Here is a 25,801-nt window from a genome sequence, read left to right as displayed (position 1 = left end):
GTCCTTGGCTCCTGAGAAATAACCTCTAAACCCTTGAAAATTCCCAAGTCCTTAAAGGGCCTTTAATGAGGCCTCCAGGAGCCCTGCTAGCACAAATAGGGTTAAATGCTCAGCTGCTAACCAAATGCTTGGTGGTAGAAACCCAAACCCACCAGCCCCTCTGTGGGAGAAAAGACCTGGTGATCGCCCCCCAAGAGAAGAGATTACAGCCTAGGAAACCTTACTCCTCAGGACCATTATAGTTATAGTTCTTCTCAGATTGATTTGTTCCTTCTCCTGGCAACCCAGGGTAGGTACAATATCCAGCACCACAATTCAAGTGTGCCAATTCTTCTTTGAGCTTCGTTGATCATGGACCAGCTTCTGTACGTATATGAGGTGACTGAAACGTCTGTGGCATGGGTCAGGTGATCTTGGCCCTCAGTGTGGCATCGTTGTTGAAGATTACAACCTCACAAATCCTATAAGGCACTTCTACCCTATCCTAGAGAGTTGCTATGCGTCAGAATCTCCTGGCCTAGCAACCAGTTGGGAATTTTGGGGCATAGCACATTGCCAATGCAATATGTTGTTTGACCTCTTCACTGCTGCTTCGGTACCCAGTGGTTATTGATCCAAGCACAATGAAATCCTTGAAACCTGCTCCAACCACAGAGAGAACTCGGATCTTTGACCAAGCAACCAATTGAAGCCAATTAAAGCTGGCTGGCTGTCGACTAGTCGTGCGTGCAGCTCGGGAAAATAAATTTCCTGTCCTATTAGTCATTACACTAGCATCAACTGAGCACCTACTGTGTACCAAGAAACTGCGTATGAACTACAACTGTCTCGATCCTCAAGAACTTCATAATCAGTAAATGAGCTAGACCCAGAAACGGTTAAATACTATCATATCCTATCATCCCGGACAGTACCCATCATATGCAGGATATTGTCTATTTCTGGGTCTGTCTCTCTCACTAGACTCTGAGTGTTATCATCCAGAAGGAACTCTGGTGATGCTGTGGGTTAGGCGCTGGGCTGTTATCCCAGAGGTCAGCAGTTCAAATCTACCATGTGGACAAGAGGAGACTGTCTGCTGCCTTAAAGATTTCCAGTCTTGGAAACTCTGAATCAGACTCCACTAGATGTCAGGAGCTGTGGGTGAGTTGAGATCACCCATGAACTGAACTGAAATGCTGGGACTAAGTGTGGGTACTATATGCTCACTTAGGACAGAAGGTGAGGAAGGTTAACTGGGAGGAATGGGAGTTTTCTAGACAGTTGAGGTAGAAAGGGAGTTTTGTGACAGACATTGTTACTGAACCAGGTCCTTTTGCCACTTCTTCCTCCCTCTCTGAAGAATACAGATTTTGTATAGCTTACTCGTCCCAGCACCAACCCCTTAGCCAGGTATGGTAATGAGGGCCTCGGTAAAGATAACAGCAGTAAACACTTCCTCGTGCTCGCTCTTGGACAGACACTGTCCTAAGCGATAGCATCCATCCAACAACCCAAAGAGTAGGCATGCTCATTATCCCCATTTTACAGATGCGAAAAAGGAGCCAACTGCATGCAAGACAGCAGAGTCCACACTTCACCTAGCCGTCTTGGGGTATTTCCTAAATGTTTTAAATTACCCATACTGAAAAACTTCCAATCTTTCACTTCAAATAGGACCATCAGTCTTTTATATTAAGTAAATTGGAATGTCAAAAGGTGCCTTCGGTCAAAATTGCGTGACGCTCTAGTTCATAGAGTGTTAAACGTTCTATAATGTTTCCATCGTTGAACGACAGCAGCAGCCATGCCCATGCAGGTTCCCCTGCCCATTCAGGCTTGTCACTTTCACAGTACATTATCTTTTATTTGTCAATAGTAAATTGTCTACATGCTCCCTTGGGATGGTGTGGGAAAAGCACCAAAATGAAATTATCTGGGCGATGAAAGCTTCAGAACCAACCATGTAATTTCAAATAGGAATTATGTCCAATGGGGGGGCATTTTCTGATACAAGGTTGTACACTCTGTGTGACTGAACAATCTTCTTCCAATCATGGTCTTCTAGGGGAAAAGCAAGCCCCCTTATCTAAAAAGGTCCACTTCCATGTCTAGTGTCACATCAAGTGCTTTCAAAACTTGAACGTGTTTCCTTCTCCAATAATCATGGTAAACCTAAAACAAAACAAAACAAAACAAAAAAAACACTGCCTTTGAGTTGATTCTAACTCAGAGTGACCCTGTAGACAGGATAACGGCGGCTGCAGATCTTTATGGGGACAGAGTGCCTCATGGTTCTCCTGAGGAACCTTGTGGTTAGCAAACCAACACCTACCCAACAGTATCAATCAACAGACTTGCCCAATTGTATCCAACTCTCGTCCACTTTCCACATATACACTCTGTTCTCCCACTCCACCCTCCTGTTCAAATCTCACATTACTAAGTAAGCACTAGGTTGAAGACTATGGGGAAATATCAACCCCCAAACCCTTTCTCAATGACAACAGCCCCTGGACTCTGTGAAGTGGTCCCTCTCTCTGCATACACTCTGCAGTCAGGACCATAGCACTCGCTCAGATTTAGCAAGGGAAACGAAGACCCTAGCTTCCCGTTTCAGGGCTGTGACCTCCCTAGCTTGAGACTAGCTCTGCCCTTCTGTGGAACCAGCAAAAGTTCAGCGAATATTGCTATGGAAGATAGGAAATGATATGTCCACAAGTACCCATGAGTGAGGCAAATGATTCATTGCTGGGCTTCTGAGTAGTCAGCACTTCGAATCCACCCAGAGGTGCCTCAAAAGAAGGACCTGGTAATCTACTGCGAAACGCTAACAACCATGGAAAACCCTATGGAACACAGTTCTAGAATACTCACCTAGGATCGCCATAAGTCAACTCAATAAGTAACTCAATGGCAATGACTTTGGGGTTTTTACAGAAGGTATTGGTGACTCTGTGATAGAATCCCCTCACCCTGTCCACAGAGAAGGCTCAGGTTTGATTCTTGGCCGGTGCACCTCATATGCAGCCACAGGCACCAGCCACGTGTCCCTGGAGGCCTTTGTGTTGCTCTGTGCTGAGTAGGTTTCCGTGGCCCTACCCTACTAAGATGGACTAGAGAAAAAGGCATAGGGAACTACTTCTGAAAAATCAACCAGCGAAAACCCTATTTAACACAGCAGTCCAATCCACAACTCATCATGCGACTATCACAGGACCAGGCTGTATGTCATTCTGTTGTGCAAAAGGTCTTTGTGAATTGAGGATCAACTAGACAGCGGATAATAACAAACACTGAGCAAGCGCCATTTTCCCCGATAACTTTGACTGACTCAATACTCAGTCAAAGTGGTTCAGCACTGGCCTCACTGGTTGACTTCAGATCTTCAAGAGAAGCTAACTCTGGTCCAACACAGTTCCCGATGAACCTTCATACCTGGGATACACTCACTCTTCAGGCAACTCTGAGACATGCATCACATTTTTGTTTGCATAAATAAAAATTTGGCACGTTGGTATTTGCCAATTAGCAGGTCATTGACAATGGCAGGACAGGTATGTCCACTGGCACATACCAATGTAATACATGGCTATGTTAATGCTACAAGGTGGGGCTATGCCAATTTTGAAGGATGCCATGACTGCAATTTTAAGATCGAAAGACTGAAGTCTGCCTCTAAAACCCTGCCTTGCAGAATTTCTACAGAAATGTGGGAAGAAAGACTTCAACTCTCTTCAAGGAAAAAAACATTCTGACTGCCTGCCTTCTGGGTAACACATTTTTTTATTCTTGGACACCTTTCCCCACCCCCTGCCCCAGGTAACATGCATATGTTGGTGCTCCGGGTTCCCTCAGATATTTGCATGGCTGTCTCTTGAGTTTTTACTCAAATGCCTTCTTCTCAGTTCATGCTTCCCTGACTGCCCTCCTCAAACTGGCAGACACTGCCACATATATCCCTACCTCAGTGCCCAGATTGCAGTCCCCATCGCATTCCTCAGCAGGTGACATGGAAGCGCTTTCTCCCTGATCTATTTTGCTTATTGTATGCATGTGCTCACACTTACACGTTAGCAGGTAAGCACTGGAAGGACAGATATCTTTGATCTATTCACTCTGATATCTCCCTCCATCTAGAACCATAACTGCCACATAGTAGGCATTCTATAAATATTTGAATTAAAAGTGAACGGAAAATCCTTTCTTTCACACTTTCGATAAAATTGTCCCAGGCTAACTAGAAGTGCTATTTCAGAAGAAGCCACCTTTAAAAACGTATTTCTTCATGTTTGTTCATGCACATGTGAATTAAAGATGACCTTCTTCTTCTTCTTCACAAACATATGCCAGGACAATTTATTGGGTGGACTCCCACTATGAGAACCCAAAATGTAAACCAAGTCGTTCTAGCTCATGCACAGCTGAAACTGGCCGTGAGTCGGTGCCTGTATTAACTTTGTTTTGCACTGGAGCAAAACACACGAAGTCAGACCCGAGAATACAGAATGATGTTTAACTCCAGAAGAGCCAACCTTTGGGAAAAGGTTTGTTGAACACACCAAGACACTTGCCCAATCACTCAGGGCAAAAGCTACTTTCAGAAAATATGAAGAAAAGTCCAAAATATTTTTTGGTGTGTAAATTAAAACAGGATCATGAAAGAACTCCCTAAACTTTGCTTGCCAGAAGTTCGTGTGATTGTGTGGCGTTGTACCTACTGAAAGTATTTCTTTTAAGCCACTGGAGAAGCTCAGCTTTCCTGTCTAGTCTTGCGAAGGCCCTTCTCCTCTAGCTCGGACTCTCAATCAACGTGCCTTTACTGTGTTTCTCCTGATTCGAACCTCGGTCAACAGCAATGCCACTGTCTACATACTTCCCATTCACCAGGATTGAGTTCCTTCCGGTTATCTGTTTGGCTTTCTGGCAAATCATAGGGTGCAAATCCACACAGAGTGAAATCATCCCTGGAGGGAATAGGGTGTCTCCAGCTTGAACCTCCACTGCAGGAAGTGTAGGGAAGGGTCTGGACGTGTCGCTGGTGATGTCACCAATTAACATGTTCCATTGCTAACTAAGAAGTTGGAGGGCCCAGGTTACTCAGGGGCATCTCAGAAGAAAGGTCTGGCCATCTATTTCGGGGCATGGGAGGGAGACCGTGAAATCAGCCACTGAAAACCTTATTGAGCAAAGTTCTATGTACGGCCTCTCTGAGTGAGGGCTTGTTCTATGTAAGGCCACTCTGAGTGAGGGTAAGTGGTTTACCCTGAAATTTCTGAATGGCAAAGTCAGAGCACCGTTTGTGACAGTGCATTTACTTGTAGGAAACTTTTTAAGTCAAAGCTGAACGATGATATGAATTTTATATTTGGGGGTCAGAAAATCCTGTGCATCTCCTAATCTCCCAAGAATAGTTTAAAAAGAAATTATTATTTTCAATATATCGATGGTCTAGGGAGCCTTCAGCCACTTCCCATGAAGAAAGATGAGGCTATTGACTCCCATCAAGAGTTACAGTCTTGGAAACCTAAGGGCAGGCAGTTTTACCCTTTCCTATAGTAGCCTGGTGGTTCCTTGCTGGGCTGCGATCCACAGTGTTGGCAGTTCACAATCCACCAACAGCTCCTCGGGAGAAAGACTGGACTTTCTATTCCCATAAACAGTTACAGTCTCAGAAACTCACAGGGGGTCACTATGAGTCTGCATTGACTCAATGGCAGTGAGTTTGGTTTGGAGGCAACCTTGGTGGTACAGTGGTTAAAGCACTTAGCTGTGAAATGAAGCCAATGTTTTGAACCCACCAGATAAAAAGGTAAGGCTCTCGGCTTCCATGTAGATGTCCAATCTCAGAAACCCTATGCAACAGCTCTACATCGTCCTACAGAGTTGTTATGTGTTGGGATGGACTGACAGCAACGAACTATCAGTGGTTCTTTTACATGCCATACAATTCAATAGTTTAATCATATTAAGAATAAGTGTATGATCATCACCACATCTATTTTAAAACAGTTTCTTCTTTCCTATACTCACTGTTATTAACTCCCTATTTCCCCCCAAACTCTCCTGCCATTCACCCAAGAAATCATCAATCCAGTTACTGCCTCTCTAGGTTTCCCTATCCTTGATTTCATATACAGAAAACCATACCACAAAACAAAACTGAACAACCTTAATAAAATAACAGAGAAAAACCTCAATCAAATAAAAAGAAAGAAAATACTAAAAACTGGAACACGTATAACATGGGTCAAAAGGGAGATTAAATGATAAGATACTAAATGTTAACCTAACAACATGTGCAGTGATCCACTTTCCAATGCACTCTGCATGAGAGCAAAGCTCTTCACATCCGTGGTCCATGAGCAGAGGGAATCCACCAGAGGCTTAATCCACATGTATTTTTCTTCACTTTTTAAAAAATTCAAACAACTTTACAATGGGTTAAAAGGGAGATCGGATGATAAGATATTACATTTTAATCTAATGATATCTTCTATAGCCGACTTTACAATGCTCTCTGTCTGCCAACAAGGCTATTCATATCCCTGGACTATAGTCAGAGGGGATTCACTATGTGTGGACCCTGCAAATGGATTCTGGGCTTCCCCTGTCATCCACAGCCTTCTCAAAATTCATTGTCGACTACGCCTACATGGATCCAATTGGAAATAAAGTTAATTAAGCAACTTCCTGGACAGGATGTGATTTTATTGGTATTGTTAGTTACTATCCGTCCAATTCCCACTCATGAGGATGCCATGCGACGCAGAGTAGAACGATCCCAGGAGGTCTCGAAGTGTGGTGGTTATCATGTTGGCCTCACAGAGTAGAGCTAGCCCATCAGCTTTTCAAGTGGATTTGAACTGCCAACCTTTCACTCTGAGTTGAGCACTAAAGCATTTGCACCTATTTTACAACTAGGAGCCCTGGTGTCATACTGGCCTAGTGCTGGTCTGCTCACCGCCGGGTCAGCAGTTCGGAACCACCAGCAGCTCCACGGGAGAAAGACGTGACTCTCTATTACCGAAAAGAGAAGCAATCTTGGAAACCTACTGATGCAGTTCTATCCTGTCCGGTAGCGTTACTGTGAGTGGGGTGTGAGTCTTTTTGGTTTGTTTGTTCGTTTGGTGGCTAAACAATCTACATTCTGATTCTCATCCAATATATGAGCTGTCATTTCTGTGATCAACAAGAGCAATGGCGCCACAGCTACACACAGGGATTTCTGACCAGGAGACCCCCAACGGACAAAAGCCCAAGACCTCTGACCTTAGCAGGAAGAGCAACAAAAACAAAAACAACAGCAAACAGTGGCTTCTACTTCAAATCGAGTGATTTTTACTTTGTAAAAGCTATTACCTTATGATTTTATTCACAATCAGCATTTACACTGGTGCGTTAAAAGCTGCCATTGAGCCTGTTTGAATGCTGACGTGCTTGGTCTCTTCATATATTGATAAATTCACGGAGAAATGGTAATTTCAGTAAGCTGTCTTCAAAATTGAAAGCGATGAGAATGTCCACTGAATTGGAGGGGCATAACTCCACATTCGCAAGGACTTTCCAGATAACCCAGGTGGCCCATTCTCCTAGGAATATTGATGGGCCGTGCTTCCAGTTCCCTACATAAGCCATGCTCTTGTGCTCTGCCTTCACAGGTACCATCTCCACGGACGAGGTCAGTCTCCATCATCCTCAATGGACTGACTCTCCTGCATCTTTCAAGTTTCAGGTTAAGGACCCACCACAGCCATGCTTTTCCTCTGAGCTTCCCTAGCTCTCTATCCTCCCCTCCTCTGAGGGCATTAGCTCTTTGTCTTTTCCTGCCACAGAGGCAAGAACAGGGACTCGCTCCATCCTCATGGCTTCCCCAGCACCGGCTGGTGTGTTTACCCTATGGCTGATGTTTGCCCCAGATTCCTAAGCATGTGTTTCTAAAAATGTTGTCTATCACCTGGGAATTCAGTGCATCTGCATGCTCCCTGCCCCTCAATGAGGAGCAGAGATATATATGAAACCTTGCTAGAACCTTGATTCCACCGCTCAGCTGGTCCTGTAGTGGTTTGTGTGTTGCCAGGATCCTGGAAGGTTATTTCCAGTAGCAGCAAATTCACCCAGGGTGTCCAGGATCCTGCCGAGCTTCCAGACTAGGAAGAAAGCCCTGGCAGTCTCCTTCTAAAAATCAGCTAAGAAAAACTCCAAGTGAATGTTGTGTGTTAGTGCTGAGAAATGAGCTCTAAGTTAGAAGGCAACAATGGGATCATGTGCATGGCCCGGGATGGACAACGTTCCATTCCGTTATAGCCATAGAGGGCAAGGTGTAGCAGCCAACACCGCAAGTGAGCAACCTGTGACTGTAAATTCAGGACTCACAACCTTACTCCCCAGCCCCCAAGCCACACCCTCTTCAAAGTGGGCCAACAAGAGAGATGTTGCCCCGAGGAATCTACACAAATCAAAACTCAAATCCAGGCTGGGGCATTGCCTCTCTTTAATACCAAGCATTTCACAATCGTCTCTCCCAGTTGCTGCAAAGAGTTAAGAAAAAGTTCATGGCCACAAATCTGTGTCTCATTTGTGCTCCTGAACATAAGTCCTGTCTCACACATAAAATCAGCAGAGAAAAACAAATAAAAATGTCAAATTCCTCCAAGACTAACTAGGAAGTGATTTTTTTTCCAAGTGAAAGGATGAGTCAAATTTCTGCTCAAAGCATCATTGACTGGATAAGCTTTGTGGGTCCGACTCTATCCTTGGCACTGGCCATCCAGAGACCAGTGACAAGCTCCCCGGATGAAACATGCAAGGCACGCAAAAAGGAGATGGGAATAAGTTGCAGAGGGCACAAGAATGTATCAAACAAACCAACAAAACACATCAAAGTCACTGTCATCAAGTCAATTCTGACCCATAACAACCCTAGAAGACAAGAGTCGAATTCCTCTTTAGGCTTACCCAGACTATAAAGCCCACCTCATCTTTCTTCTGCAGATTGGTGGGAGGTTGGAACCTCTGACCTTACGGTTAGCAGTCCAATGCTTGCCCGACTGTTCCATGAAGGCTCCCTACAGGGAGCGTCCCTACAGGATTGCCAAAGAATCATGGAAGTGGTTACAGAAGAACTAGATTCTTTCAAAGGAAAGTGACTACTCCATAGAAGTGAGTCTCGTGAGACTGCTTCTCACTTTGGGCACCTCCTGAGGAAAGACCTGTTGCTAGAAAAAGACTCCCTGTTAAAGCACAGGGTCCATGAAAACGAAAGGAACCTTCCATCAGATGGCTTGTAGCCACAACAGGGGACTCAGGCCTATCAATCGCCATGAGGATGGCCCACCACTGGGCAATATTTGGCTCTGGGAAATGAAGAGTTGCCATAAGCCACCTCAGGGACAACCACGACCATCATCATATTTATACACACAAAAAACCCACCTTTTTAAAAAGCACGTGAAACTATAGCCCTAAGAGAGCCTAGACAGAGCCTTGTTCTGTCTTCCAATGGTTCTCAAACTTGCAAGTTGTTTGATGGACACATCAGTATTCCAGGTCCCGGATGGCTCAGGTTCTTCCTTCCCATTCTTCTTCCTAGGATTTTAAAGACCTACGACTAAAATTTCATGAGGTATTCATCCAGAAGGTCAGCAAGTCAAAGCTACCTGGCAGCTCCATAGAGACATCAGCCTGGGAAACCCTATGAGGCAGCTCTACTCAGTCCCATGGGGTTACTGTGAGTCAGCATCCACTCAACAATACCCAATAACAACAAAAACAAGACTCAATAGTAAAGAAAATAAATTGGGTATATGAAAACAACTTTGTCCATCGATGAAAAGATGATGCTCTTTCTTATATTGTCACCCGGAGTCCTGATGGCATAGGGGTTATGAGTTGGACTGCTAGCAACAAGGTCAGCAGTTCAAAACCACCAGCCAGCTTCATGGGAGAAAGCCTAGGCTTTCTCCTCCAATAAAGAGTCATTGTCTTGGAAAGCTACAGGGGCAGTTCTACCCCATCCTATAGAGTCGCTATAAGTCAGCATCAACACTTACATTTGTTTGTTTGTTTGTTTGGGGAGGAATCTTGTCATCAACCTCCTGTAAGACAATGTGGTTGTGGCTTACCAGTGTTTCTCAAAGTGGATGATGCCACCTGGGAGGTGGGCACTGTAATGATTGAGGGGGTCTGCAAAAACAGAAGCCTACATTTTTATCCTGGATTATGAGCTATAGTACAAACACTTGTAATGGCCAGGAGTGTGCTGAGAAATTATTTCTTTTATATAAAGGGGCGGTAGGCTAAACATGTTTGGGAACCTATGTTATAGAGGGAGGTCCCAAATATACAACTAATATGTAGAAAAGATGTAATCTATTTAATGGAAGATTTCCTCATTGATTATATAAAACAGTAGAGAGATAATACAATGCTTTAGTTCTTTAAGTCATGGAATGAGAGGGGACAAATACAGATTTTTTAAAATGTTCTTATCTTTGTGGGGGGAAACAACACACGCCCTCGTATTTAGGTCACAGCAGTTACTGTACACACACCAAGGAACGCTTATTAATAACAGCCACCCACAAAGGACCTGGTTTCAACCGTGGAATGTCATGGAGTCAGTGGGAGAAGACTGGGGAGAATGTTCCTGGACCTCTGCCATTAAAATGCTGGGATTTTTCTATAGTTCAATGTGGATTAGAGTACCCGCTAGACCCATTCTTTGAAATAAGGAACTTGAGCTAGAGGGTGGATGAAGCGTCTTTTTTTGCTATAAAGCCTATTGAATGAGTTCCTGCTTGATTAAATAAATACCCGGAGATCATCCTCCGTGTTTATGTGCTCACAGTGGATAGAATACAGGAGGCCACCCACCTGCCTACTAGTGCGCTGAGGTGGAACTGCACTGAGCTAGACCTCCAGCCACTAACTTGCTCTATGACCTTGGGCCAGTCACCGCCGCTTTATGGCCCGGAGCCCCTCTTCTCTATCATGGGAAAGTTGAACCACATGATTATGATGGCTCCTTCTGGCCATAACAATCTATGATTAAGAACCTGGGGAGCAAAAGCAGCCCCTATGAGCAACAGCTTATAATTAGAGTCACAGGAAACCCAAATGCTTCAGCAAAAGGCCTCTAGGCTTATTTTTGCTTTCTTTGTTTTTGTTTCGCTTTTTAATCAAGTAGTCTTTGACCCCTAAAGTAACATTCAGATACACGAAAGATGTTATTCAAAGGAAACTTTTCACGAAACAGTAATTCCCTCTCAATTATAAGGAACTGCCTCCCTATTGAGCAGGAATCCAATTTATAGATAAAGGAACATATCCATAAGCCACACCTCCAGCCAATCTGATCAAGAGCAGTGCACCCTGGACAAAAGCTGGCTCTCCTCCCCTCCAGCCTGGTCAACGAAGCAACTACACTTCTGGCTCAAACGCAGGGGAACAAGTTTATTATCTTCTTCCTAGGCTTTCCAGATCCTGAGGAGATGCCCCCCACACTAAAAATCAATACAGGATTCTTTAAGATATTCACTTGTGTCTCTTGTCCACAGACAATGCGCTCAGAACACTGCCCTTTAAAGACCTGCCCTTTGTGCCATAAACTCAAAGGCTGCTTTCATGCCCAGTAGGGTGAAGGGAGAAAGCAGGGTGTTTTTAAATGGATGGAATGTGTCAAAGCCCCAAAGGCACTTGTGATACAAATCAGGTCACTGTATACAGCCTGATGCCTACTCCCCAATCACTTGGGGTGGGGACAGTAAGTACCATTTAGAAATCAAATAACTAGTACCAATAGATTAATGCACTTGATGGATCCAGATCTAGTTACAGAGGCTAGGGGGAGGTAGGCTTGCACCTAGACCTGTCCCAAGTCTCATCCATCCTGCTGGCACACAGGAAGAAATGTGTTGGCCACAGGGGCAGGGAATACATTTGCCCAATCTGTACCATCCTCCGTTGATGGACAAAAGGATTTCATTCTCTTATCCCACCAAGAAGCCAGCAAAAGAGCCCAAAGATATGGGCCATGGCCTCTGCCATCCTAACAGCCAAACTGGGATGGCCAACTTTGAACTGCATCCCAATGCTCCCTCCAGGTGCTTTTCCCTGGAAGAATCCAGGTGTCACAATTCTCTGCCTTGCCTATGTTCTCCGAAAGAAGGAGCAGCAAGAGGAAAGTGGCAGCGAGACTGGCAAGAAGAGGGAAAGAGACAAGTGCAGATGTAAGATCAGTAGGGTTGGGGGTGGGTGGGATTTTGTTGCATTCGACCATGTGAGGGAGCTGAGACTGCAGAGCACCGAGTTGTCCATGGATAACAGTGCTGGGTCAAGACCTGAGGCTCACTCACCGAGTATTTTTGTAGTCATTGATCCCTGTGAAAAGCTGTTGAAAGCTAGGGCCCCTGTTCTGTCCATTGCCACACGCTCAACTGCTAGGGGTCTTTTGATTGTCTTTAAGGCAGTGTTAGCCCAACTTCCCAGATAAAAATGATCACCTGGACACTTGTTAAAATTTCAGATTCACAGGCCCCTCTGGTTGAAGGTCCAATGTCACCCATAAGCATCTCCAAAGAAAGGACAAAAGATGGACCTCCAAACAAGTGGTTTTGGCTTCCTGGAGGTTCTTGTTTAGTAGCTCAAGGAGAGAACATGGTTTGTGTTTGTCACAAACCCTAGAGATGACTCTGAACATCAGGCAAGAGCGAGAAACACTGCCTAGGTGGTGTATCATGTCCCTAAGCTGTCTGTGCATTAGAACCACCCGAGAAGGTCTAAAAAATGTATGGGTCCTCAGGCTTCATGCTCAGATCTACTGAATCAGAGTATCATGACGGAAGAAGCACATAAGTCATGGGAGAAGATACAGAAGCCCAACAGAGCTCTAGGGTCTCTGGGCCACAGGTTAATAATACATGCCTGGCTCCATCCTTTGGTAGTTTGCCATGGCCAGCACCTTGGTGGCCATAAAGGACACAGGGTCTTTCACTGTGTGACATACTATCACCAAGGAGCAGGGTGCTTTGGGCAAGGAAACATTGGCTCCCGAAAGTAAACTTCCAACGATCAGCTACATAAAGGCAGGAATAGTGATCTGTTTTGTTCATTGCTCTCTCCTCAGTGTCAGCAGCAGTAGTTGGTGCATAGTCGTTACCCTAGGTATTGAGTTCTTTAATGACTTAACTCATAAGTTCAGATAAACAGAAAATTCTTCAATGGGGGTCTGACGGTCAGAGTGATGTGCAGAAGTGCAGACTTGTTTCTGTAGCCACCAAGCCCGCAAGCAAAACCCATTTACTTGAGTCATCAAGTTGAAAATGTCTACTATTTTTGCAGCATTGTCAGCATTATTATTGACCAAATTCTATGTATGTTTTCCATACATTATCTTATGCCAGCTGGAAAATGAACATGACCATCAATTTTGGAGAAGCCAAGGCTTGCTTGCCCAAGATCATGCTTATGAATTCAATTATTGCTGCCACCCCTCCCCCACTAAATATAAATTGGGTTGTTTATAATCCCATTAGGGAATGCTAACAGGGCAGAATTACAGTAGGGTGTGTCTTGAGTCTATTTCTTACTGAGACATAAAAGGAGAGAGAAGTAACCAGAGATGGGGAAGAGAGATGCCAAGTAACAGGAAGATCACCCAGGAGCAGAATCTCAGAGACCAGAACCTTCCTCCAGAACCAACAGAAAGAAGACAGCCTACCCTTCGAAGCAGCGCTCTGAATTCAGACTTCTGGCCTCTTAAACTGTGAGAAAAGAAACTCCTGTTTGTTTCTGCCATCCCCTTGTGGTATTTCTGTTACTATAGAGCCCAGGTCTCTCAATCCCATCCCTTTAACCAGGGACCTAGAAAAGGACTCATTTTAAGCAGCAACTCTCTCCTAAATCCAATGAATAATACTGAATCCTGCTAGTTGCCGCTCTCCTTCCATGGTTCTTTTGGGGGCAATTTGGAGTTTCAAAAGTACAGGAGCATTTCAAGAAACCCAGGAAGGAGGTTGAGCGGTGTCATTAGGCAGCACATCCATTTGGAACCTCTGGTGCAAAGTGATTTTTGAGGCGGGGACAATCAAGGGGGGCAGAGGAAAGACAAGCAGGTGAAGGTCAACTGTGAGCATTCTCTAGCTAGCCCACAGACATCGGCAGGTAAGTGTATGACCCAGGGACCTAGGATGGGGAGTAAACCGTTCCTGGTAGGAGAGTGGAAGACCAGCTTTCTGATGGTCCTGGGTTAAGCTTGAACTTGAAGGACCACAAAATGTAGACAAAGGAATAGCCAGGGCATTCTGGATCAAGGAATGGTGAGAGCTAGGACAGGAAAAACTGTTTCCCCCAGTCCATAAGCAGTAGCTGGTTTCCATTGGTTTTATTATTATAAAGATATCACAAATATCATAATATGTGCTCACGGTACAGAAATCAGAAAATATGAACACAAAGGAAAACTATACATCTTCTATAAGACCACCACCTAAAGATCCCTTCTGTTTTAAAATTTTTTTAAAATAAATCATTTTATTTGGGCTCATAGCTCTTATAACATTCCATACATCCATTATGTTGAGCACATTGTACATATGTTGCCATCATCCTTTTCAAAACATTTTCTTTCTACTTGAGCCCTTGGTATCAGCTCCTCATTTTTTCCCTCCCTCCCCCACCCTGCCACCGTCATGAACCCTTGATAAATTATAAATTATTATTAATTGCATATCTCTTAAAAATCATGTTATTAGGGGCTTGTATAACTCTTATCACAATCCATCCATCCATCCATCCACTGTGTCAAGTACATTCGTACACATGTTACCATCATCATTCTCAGAACATTTGCTTTCTACTTGAGCCCTTGGATCAGCTCCTCATTTTTCCCCTCCCTCCCCACACCCCTGACACATGCTTCTAAGTGTCTTTGTGTAGACATTTGCATATTTATCTTCACATGTCTCATTTTCTACTTCCAGATTTCTAAATGTGTATGAAGGGCTTTGGTGGCACTGTCCAGTAAGTACTGGACTGCTAACAGTAACATCAATGGTTCAAACCCATCAGCTGCTCCCTGAGAGAAATATGACGCTGCCTGCTCCAATAAAGATGTACAGCCGCAGAAACCAAAGCAGAAGTCGCAATGAGTCGAAATCAACTCAATGGCAGCAAGCTGCTGCTGGTTTTTTTACTGTGTCTCCCATGTGCAGTACATACTCGGGTACGCGCATTTATAAAATGTCAGTCGTGTCTGTGGTGTCCCTTGAAAAAAGGCTCTCAAGGAGAGGCATACAAATCTTTGGCACCTACAGGAACAAACGCTTCTCCTTGTCATGCAAGCCCTGCTCTAGTGGGGACATTACAAATATTCCTTCATAACAGAGAAAAAAAATATCCTACTCTGTTGAGAAAAAGAAAAGAGTAGGTCATAGTGCATAGCGTGTGCTCCTAGATCCGGGCTCAGGAGAAGCCCCCGTGTCTCTCTGTGTGTATTGTAACATCCAGGAGAAAAAAAAAAAAAAAGATTGGAGGGAAAAATCACCAAAAAGTGAGCCTGGGGGCAAAACCCTAGGTGGTGGTTACTTCAGCTCTCAAACTTTCCAGTTGATCCCAGTCAGTCGATCTTATCTCGGAGGCAGAAGAGGCAAGCACTGTAACCGTATACACAGTCTGAAGCACAGAAATATATTCCCAGCAGCAGGCAGGATTCTTGCTCAAGAAGCGCTTAGGTTCACTGAACGACTAAAACCAAAAGAGCACGAGGGGGAGAACACAGGGATCGAAAGCAAAGCCCGAGCTTATTGCCCAAGCCAGGACTTCAAAGCTGTGATTGCAAGTTTTGCTTTTCCTGTGTGCCGTGGAAGTGACCCACCAGTGTGTTGGGTGCATCACTGAGGGAGCCTGGTCTCTGGATCTGCCCAGCGGCCACAGGCACTCCAGGGCAGCCACCTCCCACCCGCTGGCTGCCGCAGCGCCCCGCTCTGTAGACCTTGAAGCCACAGCTGCAAGGGAGCACCCGCTCCGCTGCGTCCCAAGCTCTGGCCTGGGCCATGGCTATTGTCCTGGTCGGCCAGCTGGGCGGGCACTGCGGGCCATCGGACCAAGCCCTCCTGCCCATAGCCACCGCGGCCGGAAGCTGCCTAGCTGCTCCTTGCCAAATTTCACCTTCAGTGACACAACTTTTCCGTGTTGCTTTTTTCGGCAGCCGCCACATCATGAGGCCAATGAGCACCAGGAGGTAGGTAATAAACCCACCTGGCAGAGCCTCAGGGATGCTAGTTGACCAAACCATATCGCGCTGCGTGCAGGTCGCTTCCCAGCTCCCTAGGCGGACCCCTGATTCCAAGAGAATGGCTCCCATTTTCCCCAGAGCTTAGAAGCACATGCACACACATTCAAGGGCTCCAGGAAGACTCTGGCCAATAAAGTCCCCGAGGGGGGAGGGGAGCAAGGCAGGCAGACTCACAGAGAAGCCAAGGCAAAAGAAGCAGGTCAATTCTCCACACTCTCCAAGTCAGAGCTGAAAGCCGACTCTGGAAATATCTGTAGGCATATTCAAGAACCGCACTGTGTCTGCCTTCTCCAGCTTGTTTACTTCCACTTTTAACAGCAAGATAAATATTTTAAGAACTCGAGTTGTTTACCCACCCTCCGCTCAAGAGCAGTAGAAAGGTTGCCGACAGTACTGGGAGGGCTAGTGAGGACCCTGGGGTCCTCACTTACCTGTAGCGAGGAAAGAGACGCTTCACTGTGAACCACTGCTGGGAAACATCGATTCTGCAGCAGAGAGCAACACTCTGTGGTGCCCAACTTTGAGAACTATAATTAATGTGCTCGTCCAAGGCATGTGTCTCGGTTAACAAGATATATTTTGGGAAATATTATCTAACTGAAGGCAACATAAATAGTATTAAACAAGAAAATGCAGGCTGGGCTCTTCCTCCCCCCTCCCCCCCCCATTTAAAATGAGTTCTAGAATAACTAGTGGAATGCTTCCTCTAAGGAACCACACTTTAGGGAGGTGGCAGAGAGGATTTCTCCTCACCACCACCCCCCAGCCACAAAATTAATATAGCTAGCAAGGAAGAAAAAAATCTAGAAATGAGAAGCTGCCAAAGAGCCCAGCACACCCGAAGGAAGCCAATGTGGTTATTGGAAATCATTGACATCTGTTGACAAGAAAAGGAGGGAGGGAGGGAAGGAGAGAGGGAAAAAAGCAGTAGGGTTGAGAGAGTCAGAGACAGGAAATGCAACACACAATCCTGAAGAGAGACAGACTGAAAACATATGCCATGTAATCCAAATAAATAAATCAACGATCGGAGCTGTCCCCAGTACGAATGGAGAGGAAGTGTAATCTTTGGAACACAGGTGACACAAGCCCCCAGGGGAAAGTCCCGTTATTTCATACTAACTGATCCTGAAATTGTGATGGCCACACAGAATTACCCTGGAGAGGGGTTTCAAGAGAATAGTCCAGTGAAGTGAGACGCGCACTGGGAAGTGGAAAGTCATCATTATCCACGAGCAGGGTTAGGCTCCCTTCATCTCTGCACCGAGCCTAACCTGAGCCAGCAGCCATTCCGATTTGTTCGCCTGAACACAGACCGTCCCTAACCCTCCTTGGAGCCCCGGTGGTGGATGTGCAGGCACACTCTTCCTACTTATGTGCACATGGGCAAAAGAGATCAATCCTGTCTTTGTGCAAACACAGATATGGACGAACCAACCTTGCTGTCGAGAAATATAAGTATAACTGTACAAGGCATTCATTCATCCAGGATATACCTCGGAAGAAAGGTCTGGTAATGCCCACTCCCTCCAAAAGAAAGAAAGAAAGACAATCAGCTACTGAAACCCTATAGAGCACAATACTCTTCTGCCCATGGGGTCAGAATCAGTTCAACGACAACTCTTTTATTTCTTTCTTTGGTAAAAAAATAAGGACTATCATAACTATTATCATTATTTATACTTCTTAAAGGATGAGAGGAAGATAACCCTGCTTAAAGACTTTCCCTACCTTGCCTAGGCCCTGCAACAAATACTTCTTGTGGGCCTACCAGGCACAAGACCCTTATAAGGACTCTAATCTGGAGCAGGATGGGGGCCACTGAAGCACTTGTGGGAACTGACAAGGAGGTCAACGAGGGAAGGAAGACTGTTGAACGGGGAAGGTAGCTAGGTGTCAGAAACCAAAGGAGTAACCACTGTGTGATTCCATTGACAGGATGTTCAAGAAGAGGCAAAACTAATACATAATGCTAGGAAGCAAAATAGCAGGAGTCTTCAAGGGAGGGATAAGGAGCTCTGGTGGTTATGAGATGGGCTGTTAACCTTAAGGTCAGCAGTTTGAAATCTCCAGCTCCTCTGAGGAAGAAAAATGAGGTGTTCTACTCTGGCGAAGAGTTACAGTCTCAGAAACCCTTAAGGACAGTTCTGCCCTGTCCTAGAGGGTTGCTATGAGTCAAAACCGATTAGAGGGCATTGAGTTGGCTTGTTTGTCAAAGGGGGATGACTATAAAGCAAATTAGAACAGTGTTCCATTATCCTGATGATTCCAAAGATCACGTAGGGTCACTATGACATCGACTCGATGGTAGTGAGTTTGGTTTGGGTTTTCCATAGGTATAAACATTTATAATAATTCATACAGATGTACGCATGTGATTTGTGCATTTCATTGTATGTCAACATCAAGTACCAAAAATATAATTAGGTTCATAGCATAGGTTAAAAAACACAAGCTTCTTTTCCTAATTTGCCCTCCAATCATCCCTGCCTGCCTGTCACCTGCTGTGCAGGCCCTCCTAACAGGCAAGAGAAAGAACAACAGACATGGGAATATACCTGTGGACCAAAGAGTGATCATCGAAATCATTTGGAGGATTCTTCCGATGGTCAACACAAGCCAAGCAATCAACCCAGTTCAGCAAGACCCCTAGTGCACTCCCTATGTCACCAATGCTTCTGAGCAAAGGAAGCCAAGAGCACTGCCACCTTTCAGAGGACCAGCATGCCTCCTCTCTCCTGATCCTTTCAGGGAGCAGGAGCTCTTTGGGTAGGGTATGGGGACTGTTGACACAGTCCTTCATCTATTATAATCCTCCATATAGCCATTATCTCCCAGAATCAAGAACTGAGCTCTAGTTCTGAAATGAGAAGTCCATTCTCAGGATATTTATCAAGTTGGCTCCTGCTCAGGGTGACCTCTGGGTCATATAATGCAGGAGGACATTGCCCCAAGCCTGTGTCAGCTCCATGATCGTGTGATGTGTTTGAGCCCGTGCTGGAGGTTATGGTGTCAGGGCATCATCCCTTTGAAGGGTTTATTCATTCTTGCTGACCCTCCACCGATCGGGTTGTCCTTTTTCTAGCTATTGCTCTTTCCTGATGATGTATGTGTCCACAGAAAACACGATGACGTCTCTTTCACCATCCTTGCGTCTGAACTTCTTCAGGGTGAAACCCTCAGACAACAATGTAGAGAGAAAACTTGGCCTTCGAATTCAAGGAAAAACTGGATTTGAGGGCTACAATGGTGGCCATAAAGGCTACCACAAGTTATTTAGTTTTGGTTCCATTTACCTGGAAACAAAAGAAGATTCACCTAGATGTGGAACAGCGCCCCCCACTCCCACCCACAAACTCATGCCTCAAATAATCTTTACACCTTGAACTGAAACTGTCCCATGAAGTCATTGTTACATGAAATCGTTTGGGCCAATAAATAAAGAATGGCGGCCTTGAGCATAGCGCTCTTACAAGAATTCACTATGTGACTGGAACCAAAAAGAAAAAGTAAAGAAAACCACCAACAAGCACAAACAAGTTCATTGCCATCAAGTGAAGTCTCATGGTAGCCCTATGGACAGTAGAACCGCCCCCGTGGGTTTCTGAAGCTGTCAATCTTTACAGAAGCAGAAAACATTGTCTTTCTCCCACGAATCGGCTGGTAGGTTGAAACAGCTACTGTTATAGTAAGCAGATCAATGTGTAACCCAGTACACCACAGACTGGAGCTTTCAGGGCTAAGGAGCCTAAATCCCTGGGTAGAGAGAATGAGGATGGTGACACAATGAGCTGCACGCAACCCATGTCATTGAACCACTCTTGTAGAAATGGGGAGGAGACTTAAGTTTAGTTGTGTGCAATGCCACTGGGGGGGAAAAGTCAGAAATATGATTCAATTGAGTTCACAGAATTAGTATATCCCAAATAGATAACCTCCATTTCAGGTTCCTCAGCCTGTGCTGATGGTAAATCCTGGCAACAACGTGTCTTCTGAATGGGGATAGGTATATGGGTAATGGCAGGAAATGAGCTATGCAGACGTGTGTCTTCTGTACTAATTGCTAAAGCAACGTCATGTATCTAACCTTCACATTTCAATGGCCATATTAAACTTAGCAAAGGCATAGACTTGAAGGATCCCTTCTCTTTCAATAATTAAATTATGTGTTTGTTTTCTCCTCATTGAATTGTTTCACCTTAGAAGTGATTTGCCAATCCCTTCAAATTTCCCTCCCCTAAAATGAAAAGCCCTAATAAAAGAGACGCTAGAAATCCTTTTTCTTGGCTAAATGTGAAGAGTTGCTGCACATCCCACTTGCTCCTGGTTGATTGCAATGCCCAGAATGAGTTGACTTGGACATAAAACAGCACAGCTGCGAAGAGAGTGGAAGAGTTGGCTCTCCCCACTCACTGCCTCAAACAAAGGAGCCCTCGAGCTTACGATGCATCCCTGACTCCTGTTAGCTCCCCAGTCCTGATCCCTGTTCTCCAGGAGGCCATATCTGCCATGGGCATGGCCCACAACCCCTTCATTAATCCCACAGGATTCAGCCCCAAATCCCTTCCCATTACAGCTTCTCCCCCAGGGCTCAGCCCCAAATCCCTTCCCATTACAGCCTCACCTATCACTCCAGCCTGAGAGCATACCTTTAATACTTTTCAATGGTTTGAAGGATACTTAAAGACTTGAAAGAGACTTAGAGAACATAGAGCGAAGCGAGGGAGAAGATCCATACCTCTAGCCCATGCCAACTTGCCACCCCTTCTGATTTCACCTCCCTTCGAGAAAGAAGATGCACACCACTAGAAACAGGGATGAAGAGGATGGGGGCGGAAGGATTCACCTACTCATGGGCTTCACCAGTCACCAAGAACAGATGGACATTGGGGATTTGGGAGTGCCACAAATGGTGTGCCACATTTAAATGGTTCCCGCAAAGAGATCTGTCTGCCTACACTCCCTCACCATCTTCAGCAGCAGCACAGAGCGTGTAAGTGTGGTTTGTGGCATCACCCATACAGCCACTGGTCCCCGATGACCTATTCACAAAGAACTCGAGCCCTTCCATGAGTAATAGGCAGGTTATGAGTGCTGTTTTTAAGAGGTCACCAGTGTCAAGCTTTCGTGTCAAGCTCTCAACACCTGCTTTGCTTGACTTAAGCCTTACAACATGTTTGACAGAACCTGTTACAGTAAATCCACCAAGACCAAGATGATCTTTGGGAATAGCATTCAGGGTTTGAGCCATCATTTGCTGACTGCCTGACCACAAGGGCCTGGCCCTCTTAGGTAGGGCATACAGGCTACTGGAAAAGGCCCCAGGAAAGGAGCTGAAAATCACCGCAATCCAGGACAACAGGAGCCGTGCAAGTGGCTGGCTTCTCAGGTTACTCAAGGAATTGTCCTATGTCGCCCGGCAGCCAGCCCGACACTACTGCCATCTCATCAAGAGAACCCACGGCCTTGGCAGTTGGCCTGGCTAGGGTCACTCTCTAATGAAACACAAGGGAAAGAATGGCTGCAAAACCAGACCCCACTCCAAATAGGTAGCTCCAAACCAAACAGGCAGTGCCAAACCCAATGGCACTTCTAACTGGCACTTGGACGCAATCACAAAATGACAGGTTTTCTGATGCCACAGAACCAAAGACGCAATAAGCCATACAGCCTCACCTGGGTGCTCTTCCAACAGCGAAGGGCTGAACAAATCGTATTTGACAAGGTAGCAAAGGCAGCAAGCCCCATTTTCCTCTTCCCTGGAATGGAAATAGCCAGCCACTCCTGTTGAGGAGCGTGTGTGCCCCAAACTACAGACACATTGGTTTAATCTAAAAGTTTACACAAAGCACAAATCAATGCACAGAAGGTGATTTGCTGCAGTAGAGCCCCCCCCCACCCCCCTTCTTCATCTCTTCAAATCCCAAAGATTCTTCGCTCCCAAAGAGAAGAATCTGGCTGCATTACTGAAAAGATGGTCCAAAAAGTCATCGTCCATCGAAAGTTGTAACCTCGATGGGTTGATGGGAAATGCCATTTGAAAGGACAAACAGCAATCTCCATGCCCTTTAAGCTGTATTTCTTTCAGCGGCACAAAAGCACTTACTACCTATTGCCAGTGACAATACTGTATTGTATTCTGGAATATTCTATGTAGTTATGATAGGCCGTGGGCATGAAACCCATCCTGATGGGATAGGAGGCTGATTTTAAACAAAGGGTAAGCTCTAAATAAGGATAGGAAATTCACTCAAGCTATTCCTACCTTTCTCCAATGTTTGACTTTACATAGCACTGTTCAAAAGAAAATATGTATATGTTCAAATTATCTATTAAATGGTCAATTCTATATCTCATGATAGCACAAAGAATGTTACTAATGAGTCTCTTAATTGCAATATTTTTTTTTTAAAAAAAACTCAAACCAGCCAATTTCAGGGCATCTGTAAATAATCAAACCGCTTCATATATATGGTCAACATAAACCAATTCCATTGGTTAGAGATATGAACAGACCTGGTATCCTTCATCCTTGACATGAAAAGGAGTCTAACATTCAGTCGTTTAAGAGTTTTAACCAGATTGAGTGGAGAAAGGACTAACTACTCTTCAGGATTCATAATTGTGGACTTGTTTTAAACTCAATTAACCAACAGAAAGGCACCAAAAGCAACCCCAGTCTTAACAAGCCAAAAGAATCTCATCTCTGCGGGAAAGTGAACGCCCTTCTTTAAAGTGGCCTCATAAAATCATTTTAATTTATTCTAATTACAGCCACGATTCCAAATGCTAATTGCACAATTCCTACAGAGAAGTATGGAGTTTCGAATGTGGCAAGTCAACATCAGAAAATGTTATGACATATGCCTAGTAAAAACGCTCATTAATTGAGTTAGAGACACCTGTTCTCATGTTTCCAGACTAGCTCATCCATTCAAGACACGTGGAAATTATAGTCTTTGGACCAAACCAAAATCCATGGCTATTGAGTGGATTCTGACTCATAGCTGCCAGATGAGGGTTTCTGAGGCTGTAAATCTGTGTGGGAACAGAAAGTCTCATCTTTCTCCAAGAGAGCGGCGGTCCAACACTAACCACAGAACCAAATCATATTCACTGCCAAATCGAGTGGATTCTGACTCACAGCTACCGTATCGGACAGGATAGAACTGTCCTTGTGAGCTTCTGAGACTGGAACTCTTTCTCTGGAGGAATGGCTGGTGGTTAGAAGGCCACCACTGTTACGGTTCTTATTTTGAAGGGCAGTAACTATTTTGTGAATGAGTTGAATCCCAGGGACATCTACCCCTCAAAGGTACCCTGGAATAAACTTTGAAAGCTGGAAATCAGGAAACGAAGTGCCACATAAGCAAACTTGAAATCCTCCCAGTAGTGGTTCCACCTGCCTAGGTAGATGATTGTTGTTGTTGTATGTCCGCCAGTCCGTTTGTTTCCACTCATAGTCATCCTCTATGATGGAGCAGACTGCCCTATGAGCTGAATGCCTTAAGGAAGTCAATTGCCATCTCTTTCTCCCAAGTGGATTTGAACCACTGATCATTTGGTTAGTAGTGGAGTGCTTAGTCCTTGCACCACCAAGGATGTCTAGATTGACTCGGTGCTACAACGTAACTGTCTACGTCATTTACTCATCTGAATCCTCACTAGCACATCAAACCTGGATGGACCCTGAAGCCATTTCCCCTTCCACTCCTCTAACTGCAAGTTTAAGACACTCTCCAATTCACAAAGTCCTGATCTACTTTCCCAAGTCCCAGCCTCCATTAACCTATGCTCCTCCCTCGGCCAGCAGTTGTGAGTGGGTCCTAGGGGTATGGGGGGAGGGGGGAGGGAAGTTGAGCTGGAGCCTTGAGCCAAGTCAGAGCCAAGTTAGGGCAATAGATTTAAGAAGCTTCCCACCCCCATCCCCCACGCCCACTATAACTTCACCAGCCTTTCTGTCCCTTCCACCTGGTAGGAACAGAAACTGCTCCCTTTAGAAAGAAGGATAAAGGCCCAGAGCTGAAGTCTTTGATAACTTCCTGTGGGGGAGGGCTGGCGATGCCCTAGAATCTCCCAGGAAAGAGAACAATGAGAGGGGGACCAGAGGGGAAGAAGCTGGCAAGGAGGAGATGAGCAAAAAGAATTAGGAGAGGGGTGGAAGGAAGGGGGTCTGAGGGCTCAGGGAGGTGCCAGGGCCCCACAGAGAAAAACCTTCTGCAGAGTGAGCTTGGTCTGCGTTGTGGCTCTCTCAGGGCTGGCCCATCCCACTCCTGGATGGACTAGGTGGTCATCCAGGACACAGGCACCCAAGGCACTTGCTGTCCCTCCTCCGCTCTTCCACACCCCCTCTCTGCAACTCTCTGGCCAGTTTCTGGCCTGGAGCTAAGCAGGATTCTAGCAAGGCAAAGTCTAAGACTGGCAGGTGGGGGAGGCCCCTGTTGGGGTCTGAGTTCTCCCTAAGGCTGAGCCCCACTCTGCTGCGCCTCCCTAATCTGACGGTGGGTGGGCCCAGGTCGAGACACGCCCTCCAGGAGACTGGTGGACCAGCACCCCGGGCCTGGGGGCTGGAGCTCTGCCAGTGGAGCGAGGGGTCCTGGCCCTGGGGGCCTTCACCAGCTCCCGCAGTGGCCAAGGGTGGCAAAGGGACAGCAGCCTTTGTTCTCCCGGGGCTTGGCTAGGCTGCGCTGGCGAGGTGCATCGCCAGCGACGCCAAGGCGCCTGGATTGCTCACTTATGCACGCAGCGTGTCGAAGGGTGCATGCTCCTGCACCCTTCGTGGGGGTAGGGAGTTGGAGGGCAGGGGTGCAAGAGAGAAAGAAGCGTGGAGGTGGGGTTCCGCTCCTGGGCCAGGCTCTTTGTTTGCATTGGGGGCGGGGAGAGGGGTGGAAGGTGGGCTCCAGCTAGGGTTTGGCGAGCAGGGCAGCTTCCTGAGTATGTCACCATGTTGCACCGCACAGCACACAGAGGCACAGCGCACACACGCGCGCACACACACATACACACACGCGCGCCCGCGTACACACACACTCGCACGGACCGCGGCCGGTCGGTGGCAGGCGGCGCGGTGCCCTGCGCTCTGGGCTGCAGCAGCTTAGGCTGCCCGCAGCGCCACCACCGCGCGCCCAGAGGGGGAGTGGAGGAGGCTGGAGGCACTCGCGGGGCGACGGCTCGGCGAGGACAGAGGGCAAGTGGTGCCCACCCAGACCCTCCCAGACGCTCGGGCCTTGGCCCCTGCCGGCCGGGGTCGCCGAGGTCACTAGCTTAGGCGCGGGCGGTCGGCAGGGCGCCGCGGGAGGAAGGCGGCGGGCTCTGCGGCGGGCTTACCCTTAGAAACATCTTTCTCCTCTTTAGGCTTGGTCACCTTTCCACTCATAGATCCCAGCTTGCTTGACAAGGGTCGCCCAGGAGACGGAAGTCCTCGCCGAGCGGCGCCGGACTGGGGAGAGCGCTTCGGGCGGCAAGTGGCGAGCGAGAGCTCCCCTCCGTGTGGCTCGGCCGGAACCCGCGTTTCCCCGCCGCCGCCGC

At 46.3% G+C, this 25,801-nt stretch overlaps 1 protein-coding gene across 2 annotated transcripts in view; it reads right to left on the bottom strand.

Moving 5' to 3' along the window:
* Positions 1 to 25,750, bottom strand: part of FGF13 (fibroblast growth factor 13) — a 527,173-nt gene extending 501,423 nt beyond the window's left edge. For both annotated transcript variants that reach the window (XM_004713365.3, XM_004713366.3), the window contains exon 1: positions 25,601 to 25,750. In XM_004713365.3, coding sequence (XP_004713422.1) covers positions 25,601 to 25,649 — 49 coding nt within the window. In that variant the 5' untranslated portion in view covers positions 25,650 to 25,750. The remainder of the gene's footprint in view (positions 1 to 25,600) is intronic.
* Between the last annotated feature and the right edge of the window lie 51 nt (positions 25,751 to 25,801).

The sequence above is a fragment of the Echinops telfairi genome, unplaced genomic scaffold, assembly GCF_000313985.2.
Source record: "Echinops telfairi isolate 266 unplaced genomic scaffold, ASM31398v2 ScPeMD7_20;HRSCAF=75, whole genome shotgun sequence".
Classification (NCBI taxonomy): Eukaryota; Metazoa; Chordata; class Mammalia; order Afrosoricida; family Tenrecidae; genus Echinops; species Echinops telfairi.
Note: the sequence above shows the minus strand (reverse complement) of the source record. Positions and strands in the feature narration are given on the sequence as shown.